This window comes from Zophobas morio, unplaced genomic scaffold (assembly GCF_036711695.1).
Source record: "Zophobas morio isolate AGI-343-1 ecotype UQ-CSIRO unplaced genomic scaffold, CSIRO_AGI_Zmor_V1 ptg000021l, whole genome shotgun sequence".
NCBI classification, from domain to species: Eukaryota; Metazoa; Arthropoda; class Insecta; order Coleoptera; family Tenebrionidae; genus Zophobas; species Zophobas morio.
The window spans coordinates 1,622,159-1,634,546 of record NW_026972126.1 but is presented as its reverse complement, the minus strand read 5'-3'; the positions used below and the strand labels follow the sequence as shown (position 1 = coordinate 1,634,546).

The following is a 12,388-nucleotide window of genomic DNA, read 5'->3' as shown; positions in this document are numbered from 1 at the left end:
CAACAATTTACATTTAATTTCAAATAATTTTTTCTAGACGCTGCTACTACTTAGGACCGTGAATTTTACCCAGTGACATAATCATATTGTGAGCTATTCCCCATTTTTTTTTTGCATGTATTTCGCAATCACCTTGTATACAGAACAATTAAAGACTGCGAGGTAGCAATACCACAATAAGTTTAGAAAGATTAAGAAGAAAGACAAGAGCCTGAAACATCAACAAGAAGATTGGCTCGATTGTTTAGAGTTCCTATATAACAGTTTCTAGAGAAATAGGCAAAAACAACTTAAAATACAGCAAAAGAGCTAAATGTTCAAAACATACAGCATCGCAGTTAGATAGAATTCTTAGCTGTTGCCGGCTATTGAGAATTCATCATTCTCTGGACAATCGTGTGGTTGTGTTGGGCGATGAAAAATATTTTACGTTTGCCCATTCAGAGATGGAAGGTAACGATGGATTTTATACAAACATTATAGAAGAAATTACAAGTAAAATTTAAGTCGAAGGCAAAGTTTGAAGATAAAATTTTGGTTTGATGGGCTATATCTCCGGCCGGCGTTTCAGCACAATTCATTGGCCGTGCTAAAGGTGACGCGGTCAATACATAACAATATATGGGAACACCATAATAACGAAGATGTAATATTTTGGCCAAATTTAGCAAGTTGCCATTATACTAGAATGTCCAGGGATTGGTTAGAAAGCAATAATATAAGTTTTGTACCTAAGAAAAGGTAATCCCCCCATAGTGCCCCCAGTGCAAACAACCGAAAACAAAATTTAGGGAATACTAAGTAGAAAGGTTTACAACAACGGCTGGGAAGCCAATTTAGAAGAACAATTTACCAGACAGTTAGAGAAATGGACGTGGACACCATCCAAAGGCTGTAAGACCTACATATGAAGACAATTTTGCGTCGTATTGAATATAACGAATCTTTATGTTTTCCCATTAATAATAATTAATTAAGAAATTAGAACATTTCTGGGTTCTTTTTGAAATCCAAATAAAATTAAGTTTGAGCTTCCTATTATTATTATTAATTTAAACTTTCTCTCAAAACGTTTTTTTACGTTAGGTTTCTCGGAAATTAAAAATGTCTCTAATTTTCTTTAAAATATCTTTAAGATTTTGTTTCCTCTGAATTTTAAATTTTCTCTTCTGGACACCACTAACTTTGTATTTTTTGACTGATAATGAAAGTTTAATTATATCTCAAAGAATTCAAAACTAGCATATAGTATGTACTGAATGAACCAAGTCAACAGCAAAAATAACGTGTAAAAACGCACAAAAAATGAGAGATTGGACGAAAAAATGCCGAACTTATGCATTCTTACATAGTAGCAACAATTATCTAACAGCGATAAACATGAACTCAAATTATCACAATTCACGTATCTCTAACAAATACTCCTATATTCGTAATTTATATATTTTTTAAATTTAAATATTAATAAATTAATTAATAATTAACAATAAAATAATAAAAAAATAAATTAATGTCAAATTTTGACTTGATTAGAGTATTTTTAAGCCCTAGTCTGCAAGGTTGTTTTAGGGGTAGTTTTTAACGGTTTCTGCGAACAGGTTGAAATTTTGTATTAACAATCTTCGTATTGAGAAATAAGCAAATATCGAGTTTTAACTAGATTGGAGCATTTTTAACCCCCAGTCTGCAAGGTTGTTTTAGGGGTGATTTTTGCGGGTTTCTCCGAATGGGCTGAAATTTTGCATCAATAATCCTCGTATTAAAAAACTAGGGATTGTCAAAATTTAACTTGATCAGAGTATTTTTAAGCTCCAGTCTGCAAGGTTGTTTTGGGGGTAGTTTTTAACAGTTTCTCCGAACGGGTTGAAATTTTGTGTCAATAATCTTTGTATTGAGAAATAAGCAAATATCGAGTTTTGATTTGATTGAAGCATTTTTTACCCCCAGTCTGCAAGGTTGTTTTGGGGATGATTTTTGAGGGTTTCTCCGAATGGGGTGAAATTTTGCATCAATAATCCTCGCATTGAAAAACTAGCGAATGTCAAATTTTGAATTGATTAGAGTATTTTTAAGCCCTAGTCTGCAAGGTTGTTTTAGGGGTAGTTTTTAACGGTTTCTCCGAACGGATTGAAATTTTGTATTAACAATCTTCGTATTGAGAAATAAGCAAATATCGAGTTTTAACTTGATTGGAGCATTTTTAACCCCCAGTCTGCAAATCTGTTTTAAGGGTGGTTGTTAAGGGTTTCTCCGAACGGCTTGAAATTTTGTATCAACAATCTTCGTATTGAGAAATAAGCAAATATCGAGTTTTAACTTGATTGGAGCATTTTTAACCCCCAGTCTGCAAAGTTGTTTTGGGGGTGATTTTTGAGGGTTTCTCCTAATGGGCTGAAATTTTGCATCAATAATCCTCGTATTAAAAAACTAGCGAATGTCAAAATTTAACTTGATTAGTATTTTTAAGTGCCAGTCTGCAAGGTTGTTTTGGGGGTAGTTTTTAACGGTTTCTCCGATCGGGTTGAAATTTTGTGTCAATAATCTTCGTATTGAGAAATAAGCAAATGTTGAGTTTCAACTTGATTGGAGCATTTTTAACCCCCAGTCTGCAAGATAAACTGTGGTCTGCAAATTAGAAACGCCTTACATAGTCTTATTAAATTTTCGATGCACGAGTTTGTCTTTAACTTTAGACGACACAGCAATGTCCAAATCGGGTCTTGGCGGTCCAACGTTTTTTATTAATAGTTTTTCATCATGGCTTAATTTATTTTCAGATTGTAGCCGCAAAATTCTCTCAATCGAATTCATATTGATATTATTGACAACTCTACAACACAGTTTTTTAAGTTTCTTAAAATCACTGCAAACGCACAGAAAACTAAAACTGACGAAGTTGGCAAATTTCACTCGACCGTTTTGTTTCAAAATCGATGACTAAATCGATAAAAGTGTATGCAATCGTATATGCATTTAAGTACTTAAGTTGCAGTACATAATTAAGACCACAGTAGAGATAACAATCAGTAGAGACAGCTCGTGTCGGCGCCTTTGTTCTTTCTGACCCGAATTTTAAGCCGTAATGGGTGGTCGTTGCCTAAACTATTCCTAGATGTCGCCACCCAATTTAAAAAGTATCACTTCATTTACAATTTCAAAAATTGATTCGTGTACGCAATTTATTGCAAACTGTGTAGTTTTAAGGTGGTCTTCTGCATCGTGGTGACTTATTCTTCTTCATCAAAACGACGACCTACATTTAACTTTAAAATTTCTTCCATATTAGGCTCGCAGTTTTGATTACCTGTGTTCGTTTCATCAAAATAATCTTGTATGATTAATTTTCTAAAAGCCATTTGAAATTTATTAGATGTGGGGTTAATAGAATTTCCATTTTGTTTCCTAATCCATCCAAAACAGTTTTCTAGTGCGTCTTATTAATATATAGTCAAACCCATTTTACCTAACAACTTAACCCGTAAGCGTAATATCATATAAAGTAAAATTTTTATTAAAAAAAAATTATTACAAAAAAAAATGCATATTTGTCGGCTCACATAAAGTGCAGGTAATTGGTATGGGTCGACGCAGGTAAGAATAATTAAGGAATTCATGAAACCGGAAGTCCATAGGGATTAAGCGAAAAAGGATATTTGACAAAATGTACGGCTTGGGTCATTTTTATCCACGCGCGACTGCTTATGGGTTAAGCAACGTTTCAAAATAAAACTCAAGATTGTGTAGGTCAAAAAATATATATATACATGATGAATAAAAAAATTGTTTATTGAGAGAAGGTCTGCTTATATAATTTTTTGTTACGTGTAGTTTGTTTCTTATTATTTTTATATTTAATTTTACCACAACAACGGAATCATATATAATAAATTTTTATTATTTATTTCATAACCACCGTTGTTGTCCGTTTGCGACGACTTTTTAAACAAAAGGTGTGTTATGTTTACTATCTTTTCCAAGAATTCCAAACACGATGGAGAGAATAAGGCGCACAACAGGGATCCTGTATGAAAATTCATCGGACAAAGATTTTGATTTTACCTTTTATTGTGAAAATTACATTTTTACACTATTTGTACAATTCTACCGGAAAAGCAGTCTTAAACAAGCAAAACCGGCAAAAATATTGTAACAAAACTGTCAAATTTCAAATATTTTAGACGTCAGTTGGGCGCCCTCATTCGGTCATAATGCGAACGACCATCCACGAAAACGGGTCACGAAAAACGGCGAGCTGTCTCTACCATTGATCTAATAAAGGAGTGGATGGAGCCTTGTATACGTTTCCATACGCGAGCGAGTGTAATCAACACAAGAAAGAAATAGCAAGAGTTGTTATGCATCAGTGGGAAAAGGACGGCTGACCACGTAGCACGTGCTGGGTGGCAAAAAACGCTTCATTTGAACGGGAATTAATATGTTTTCTTACGAATTTGTGCAAACAATCAATTATAACAAACGTTTGTTAATGAAAACTATATTTTTACAGTTTACATTAAAATTATGTGTAATATGAAACAACAAAAATCATGTTAAGTGGTGGAGATAGTCTTTTAATAAAATGAAATGTATACAGAATCTACAATATATTACGAATTCAGTTAATACAATAATCTTTAACAAGTTAAGTAATCTTGTAATGTATGTTCATTGGTAAATCTGAAATTTTTAGGATAAAATTAATTAAACTTTCGATAAAAGTGACAGGGTGCCTAATTAAATTAAACATATTAAATTGTGTGGAATCTTCTAGTAAAATCTATTTTCTAAATCCACGTACAAATAATTAAAACAATAATCAATGGATATAAAATTCCCTCTTTTTGTAACAACAATCCTTTTTTTTCGTAACTCGGAATGTTCAAGGAATCTTACAAAATTTTTAAATTATAATTACGAAATCCTTCGTCTCTATATGTGATTATTACCTATGAAATGAAACAGGATTGCTTTCTTTGTACGTTCTTTGCAATTATACGCACAACACGATTTCACGATCTTTAACAAATAGTCCGATAAAATACAACTTAAGAAGAGTGCAGTCATTTAAATAAGGTAACTTGAGCCTAAAAAACTTAAATTTGCAAAAATGCACCTTTAAATACCATGCGACAGCACGAAAGAAACCGCCAGAAACACAGTAGTCTGCAGTTTCGCCTCAATGTTTTGCCACCCAGAGAGCCCTATCTCTGTCCCACTGTGTTGGCAACGCGCGTCTCTCTCTAAGTTACTTCCATATAATATTATTTCTATGGTCTCTACCGATTGTTATCTCTACTGTGTTAAGACGAAGCGATTACTATGCCCTGCCGAGATGTTGCAATATCGTGCATTTGTGCATATAATCGCGAAGATTGCCAAGTACGGGTCAATGAAAATATTCACAATTTGGCAACATGCAGGACGGGCAAAGGTGTATGATACCCCGCCGAGATGATGTCAGATTGTGTTCTGAACATAGGCAACTCGTAGGTTTCGTAATTAAATGCATTTTGATAATTAATAGCGCGAAATTCTCAGATTTAAAAATGTGCTTTCATTTTGGTGGGGCATTGCCCGTTTGCCCTTCCTGCACCAGCCGCCACTGCTTGTTAGTGCTAACATTATTATAAATACGGTCTGGTAACTCAAATTTTACAGTACGAGTGAGATGTTTCAGGACGAGGCGACTGTAGGGAGCTGAGTCTTTAATTTCGAAACGAGTACTGCGAAAAGAGTTACCGGACGTATGTCGTTATGGATTTTATTTCATACTATCAACATATTTTTTTATTCGATAAAATAATTACTATTTTGAGAAAAAGTTCAAATCGAGTCATTTTTTCTGACATCGTCAGCAACCGCTGTTTGGTAAATGCTTTAATTTGTTTATTCGTGCAAATCAGCATCAAAAATGGTGTTTAAACACATAGTAAGACTTTACAGGACTTGTTCTTTTTAGCTCAATTTTACCGGACTTGTCCGTTTTTTTTTATTTTATCGGACTCCTTCGAATCCAGTAAAACGTGAAATTTGACACAGTATGAAGTAAAATAAATGTAAATAACACATTGGAAATTTTTTCTACGCTCTTATGTGCTCGCTTTTGTTACTAATAATACAAAGGAAAATGCTTTTAAATGCGTTTTCTCAAAACTTACTATATTTTTTTAGAAAATTTATTAGACTAGAGACGGACAGATATATACTAAAGACAAAACATATGCATTCATATATTTATATCTTAAAAAACGGGTAACATATGCCGCATAAAGTCAAAAATCAGACATTTTCTTTCACATTTTATGATGTAAATACAATTAAGTATATCGATAACTCGCTACTGAAAATTTATTGAAATATAATTTGTGTTAAAAAAAGGTTTTTGTGGTTTTATGGTTTATTAACATAATTTACTTATTTAAATTAAATATTTTTAATACACATACATAGCACAAGTTCTCGATATTCTTTATTTTTATTCCAAGTAATAATTGTGTTTCCTTTAGTTTGAACCAAGAAAATTTTTCGGTTATTATCTAACATACTTTTGTACATTAAGAAACTCCATTCCACGTCGCAGGACGTTACAGGACAATATTTAAATAAATAAAGAAGTCCTTTTTATGTGTTTTAAAATTCACTCTGATTTCCGAACTTTAGACTTTTTGGTGTTTCACTTCGGCACAAGAACTACTCGTATCTCAAAGAAAACAAAGAGTGGAAAAATGGAACAGCTTTAGAAACTATTCTTTTATTTGTTCTGTCTTGCAGCGAGAAAAGAATATAGCGTATTGTACCTATATTTCATAGTAAAATTGTCGATCCGGTTTAAAATTCTACCCACCTAATTAGGTAATTACGTTAACAAACTAAAATTTTCATTGAAGAGACAGACTGTTCTAGGAAACTTCACTAAATCTCTTTATTTACGAGCTATTCAAAGACCGCCGGTCTCACCGATATTTCTTACCTGGCTCCTACGAATGAAGCGAAAAATGCACAGATTGGAAATATAGTAAATGGGGTAGTATGTATGTATGCGTAATATGTCGTTAGACATTAAGTATTTTGCAAATAAAATTTATTTCATTGAAAACAGAAGCATTAAAAAACATATCTGTACAAGTTTGGTATCGATATGGCCAGTTGTTTAGAATATGCAAATATGCTTTTGTTCGTATTTACAATCATTACGAAACAGGTTATCAAATAATCTATTTTCACAAGGCTGGACCTTCAAGCGGCAGAAGAGTTAAAAACCATAAATTTTCATTGAAGAAACAAACTCTTCCAAGAAAATTTACCAAATTGTAACGCGAGGCCGCTAGATGGCGCTACCAGAGTATCACCCCCATTGGCGGAACCACCCTCGTACCTTCTTCTTCCCTGGTTCGCGGACGCGGACGGTCGTGTTTTACATTGCGTCCATATTATTTTAAAGTTTTATACATTTACTATCCGTTTTGTGAATAAAGTTTTCGTAGAAAGGAAAACTGGCGCTCCAACTCGGGCTCGAAAAGCAACCACGCGGTAACAGTTTCGGTAACTTGGTAGTGAAAGTGAAGCACTGGAGTTCGGTCTTCACGCTGCTAATACGACGGAAGGACGCGAAAACAAACGGGGAGGGAAGAAGCACTGGTACGCCTACATCTCCTAAGAAAACGTGTAGAAGCCTTAGAAGACAGAGAAGCTGGAAAGGAGAAAATTCCCAAAGAAGTAGCCATTGTGGACATTTTGGTTGTCCGCCATCTTTGACGTCAGAAGCATCACGCGCGCACGCATCCGGGTTTGGGGAATTCGGACGCGACCCTAGTGACTTTGGTTCTGTGACGTCGGCCATATTAAAAGTGCTCATCGGTCGCGCTTTTACGGTGACTTTGGGGACTTTATTTCGCGTAAGTTGTCGAACTGATTGTCAATTATTCTAACCTCTTTTCACTTTACATTGTGGATGAAAGAGGGTACAACGGCGAAGCGCTACAACCTGAGGAACAGAAGCGGAGAAATCGCAGCAACTTCGGCCCCAGTAGACGGTAAAATGACGAACCTCGTGTTTTCCCCCGAGCAGTTCAAGCAATTCTTAGAAGGCATCACGACATCACTGAAGGAGTCGAGACCAACACCGTCAGCGGGGTACTCTGGGGATGACAGTAACGCCACGACGGGTAACTTTTCTGAATGCAGGTCAAGATTCTCGGCTGCAAAAGGGGAATCGGTAGACGCATTCATCGATGCTATAACGGTGTACAAGGACTGTGTGAATATCAGTGAGGAAAACGCGTTAAAGGGACTGCCAATGCTGCTTGATGGGGCAGCCGCAACATGGTGGCAGGGCAGCAAGGCTTCGGTCAGGTCGTGGCAAGAAGCAGTCGAAGCTCTTCGAAGGAGCTTTGGGGAGCAGAAGCCTAATTATAGGATTTTCCGCGAACTGTTCTCGACCGAGCAGCGGGAAAGGGAGCCCACGGACGTCTTCGTCAGCCATGCTCGCGCTTTGCTGTCAAAACTGTCCGCAACTCCGGTCCTTGATGACATACATCGGATTGATATGGTCTATGGTTTGCTCCACCAGTCAATTAGGAAGGCAGTACCAAGAGATCAGGTTGGTACTTTTGAGCAGCTCATCAGCAAGGCCCGGCAGATCGAAGATGTGAATAACGAATCAAAGGGAGGTTTGGAGGATGAGGCACCACGTCGAAACAAGCCCAGATGCTACTACTGCAAGGCTACAGGTCACACCCAACTCGAGTGTCGGAAGTTAGCAGCTACAAATAAAGCTGAGTCAGGCCCGAGGCCCACAAGGGTCTCTCCAGATAGAATTAATCAACCCAGTGACCAGCTGATTTGCTACCGGTGCCGCAAGCCTGGCCACATCAGGTCGCAGTGTCCGAATGGCCAAAGCTCTCGAACTCAGACAACGACCAACAATGGTTTCGAGGTTTTGTCTCTGGATGTCGAGGACCAAGCTCGTAGGGCATATATACCTGTCACCATATGTGCCAAATCTGGAGTAGCAATTGTAGATTCCGGCGCAAAACGCAGCATAGCAGGTAATAAGCTGTACAATCACATGAAAAGTTCCGCTGTCCCCTTTCAGAGCATTGTCCAAGTCCTCACGATGGCGGATGGGAACCCGATTGAAGTGGCTACGGAAGTTTTCGACGTGGCCATCGAATTACATGGGAGGCAGATACACACCACCATTACTGCTGTGCCAGAGCACAGACAAAGCAAAACGCTACTGGGGATGGATTTTATCAATCAAGCTGATGTCATCCTGGACTTTCCCAAAATGAAATGGCGTTTCAGGGAAGACGGAGGGTGGAAAGATCTTTTCGATGAAGCCACCATCATGGAGGGAGTTCAAGTTTGCAGCGCGGTCGTACAACCCCTTCGGCTAGATGAGGGCACTGACCTCAGTGCAAGCGAAAGGTCACAACTGAATGGACTGCTAAATGTCTACTCAGATAGGTTCGAGGTGAATGAAGAGCCTACTCCGTATGCAGAACACTGCATTGAGCTGACAAACACCACACCCATCGCGACGAGGCCGTACAGGTTGTCGCCACAAAGAAGAGACATCCTGGAAAAGGAAATAGGTGACATGGTAGACAAAGGCGTGATAGAAGAGTGCGAATCCCCTTATGCGGCTCCGGTTGTGATGGTACCAAAGCGGGACGGTAGTTGCCGCGTATGTGTGGACTTTCGAAAACTGAATAGCGTTACGGTGCCGGACCGATACCCGCTGCCGCGTATCGACGACGTGCTCCATGCTGCCCAGGAAACGTCCTATATGAGTACGATCGATATGAAAAGTGGATTCTGGCAGGTTCCAGTGCGCGCGGAGGACCGGGACAAAACCGCGTTCGTGACACCGTTCGGTCTGTACCGGTTCGCGAGGATGCCTTTCGCATTATGTAACGCGCCGGCGACGTTCCAAAGACTTATGGACCGTTTTAGGGCGGGGCTGCATGAGGTGTTTCTCCTGGCGTACATGGACGACATCATCATTTTGTCGAATAATTTTGAAAAACACTTAAGCGATCTAGAAAAGGTGTTTCAGCGGTTGCGCAAATTCAAACTTAGTGCGAATCGGGAAAAGTGCGTGTTCGCATGCAAGCGGGTCAAGTTCCTAGGCCACATAATCACGAAAGAGGGCATTTCAGCGGATCCTGAAAAAGTCGCGGCCATTGCCGGCATGTCAGCACCAAGAAATGCCAAGGAAGTCATGTCGTTTCTGCAGACATGTAGCTGGTTTCGCCGTTTCGTTCCGGAGTTTTCGAGAGTGGCGCGACCTCTTTCAGATCTAACAAAGAAGAAGGCTACGTGGATTTGGGGCACTGAGCAAGAAGTGGCCTTCACCGACCTAAAGGAGAAACTCACAACGGCGCCCATATTACGTCAAGCCGACCCTGCACTTCCCTAGAAGGTTGAAAACCGACGCAAGTTCATACGCGTTGGGTGCATGCCTGTTGCAGGGTGAGGGCGCGGATGAGAGGCCCGTAGAATATGCGAGCCGTCTTCTGACACAGGCGGAACGTAACTACAGCACGACTGAGAGGGAAGCTCTGGCCATTGTCTACGCGGTGCAAAAGTTCCGCGGCTACCTGGAGGGCGCGAAAGTGCGGGTGGCTTCTGATCACCGGCCACTTCGTTGGCTGATGACCCTCCGTTCGCCGGCTGGGAGGCTAGCGCGGTGGGCGCTCCTATTGCAAAGCTATGATTTGACGATTGATTATATTCCAGGCAGGAGCAATGTGGTCGCCGATACGTTATCACGACCACCAGGTGTCGACGAAGCCCTACAAGCCTGCCTCGTTAGCGTCGACTTACCCACCGCTTCTCAACGAGGTATCCGGGACGAGCAGCTGGAGGACCCAGACGTGGCAAACGTCATTTCTGCCTTCGAAAGTGTTGACGGCGACCTGTCACGGTGGACCGACAGGGGGTACACTATGAGTGATGGAGTGCTCTACCGCTACTCCCCGGATGAGGAAGCAGATGAACCGCAACTGGTGGTGCCTCAGTCAAGGGTTGTTGAGATATTGAGGGAGTTTCATGACTCGCCCATGGCGGGCCACCCAGGTGTAGAGAGGACGCTCGCGAAGATGTCGCAGAGGTATTACTGGTCCACCATGCGTCGCGACGTCCGGAAGCATGTGCAGCAATGCCTGGAGTGTCAGCGCTATAAATGCAGCAACCTGAAACCTGCAGGTTTGCTGAGGACGCCGGTCATGGCCCAGCGCTTCGAGGTCCTGGCGATGGATCTCTTCGGACCGCTGCCACCCACCGACCAGGGGGAGAAATGGGTGTTCGCAATCGAAGACACCGCCACCAGGTGGGTCGAACTTTTCGCGCTGAAGAAAGCAACTGCCGAAGCATGTGCGAAATGCTTGGTGGATGAGGTAATCTTGCGATACGGCACGCGGCGGAGGGTTATCAGCGACAATGGTCCGCAGTTCGTGAGCGACATCTTGCAAAAGGTGTCGTACTGCCTCGGGTTCGAGCAGAACCTGACTCCTGTGTATCACCCGTCGTCCAACCCGGAGGAAAGAAGAAACCGCGATTTGAAGACACAGCTGGCGATAATCGTGGAAAAGGAGCATACAAAGTGGAGTACTGCTTTGCCCGCAGTGCGCTTCGCGATGAACAGTGCTCTCCATTTAGGTGTCGGTCAAAGCCCCGCGTACTTGTGCTTTGATCGCGAATTAAGGACACCCCTGGAGGTGCATGATGACCTGCGTGCGGTGGTCGAGAGTGAGAACTTTGTCGCGGAAATAACTCCGTATTTGCAGACAATTTCCGAAACACTAAAGTGCGCGCGCGAAACTTCCGAAAGGAACCAGGACCGCGCCAAACTTTACGCGGACCCAAAACGTCGGCCCGGTCCCACTTACAAGAAGGGCGACCGTGTGCTCGTTGATGTACATGCCCTGAGCAAGGCCGACAGCCGCTATAGCAGCAAATTCGCCCCGAGACGTGATGGTCCGTACGTGATCATCGAGGAGGTATCCCCGGTCACCTACGTCGTGGCCTCACCTAACAAACTGGACGAACCCCTGGGGAAGTATCACACTTCAGCCCTGCGCCCCTTCGAAGAAGGTGCCCGTGAGTCAGTTACACCGCTGGTGCCCCTCAGAAGACGTGGACGTCCAAGGAAGAGCACTGAGGAAGAACCTGAAGAGGTCCCGTCCCCGGAGTCGCCACAGAATACAATAGAGCCTACGCCTTCCCAGCCTGGAACGCACCGCCGCCGTCGGGGTAGGAAAACTTGCTCGGCGCCGTGCTGCCGCTAACTTTGTTATAGGTTTTGGATTCCTCCTGGGGCAGTGAGCGGAATCCAAAGGGGGAGTGTAACGCGAGGCCGCTAGATGGCGCTACCAGAGTATCA

The 12,388-nt window shown here is 41.2% G+C and overlaps 1 protein-coding gene across 1 annotated transcript; it reads left to right on the top strand.

The window, feature by feature from the left end:
- Positions 1 to 7,951: 7,951 nt before the first annotated feature.
- Positions 7,952 to 10,707, top strand: LOC135133224 (uncharacterized). Its single transcript, XM_064061552.1, has one exon. The coding sequence runs from the start codon at positions 7,952 to 7,954 to the stop codon at positions 10,421 to 10,423; it is 2,472 nt and encodes an 823-aa protein (XP_063917622.1). The 3' UTR covers positions 10,424 to 10,707.
- Positions 10,708 to 12,388: the final 1,681 nt, after the last annotated feature.

What these genes read in the sequence shown, in the direction of transcription:
- LOC135133224 (XM_064061552.1), top strand. Translation starts at nt 7,952, where the DNA reads ATGAAAGAGGGTACAACGGCGAAGCGCTACAACCTGAGGAACAGAAGC.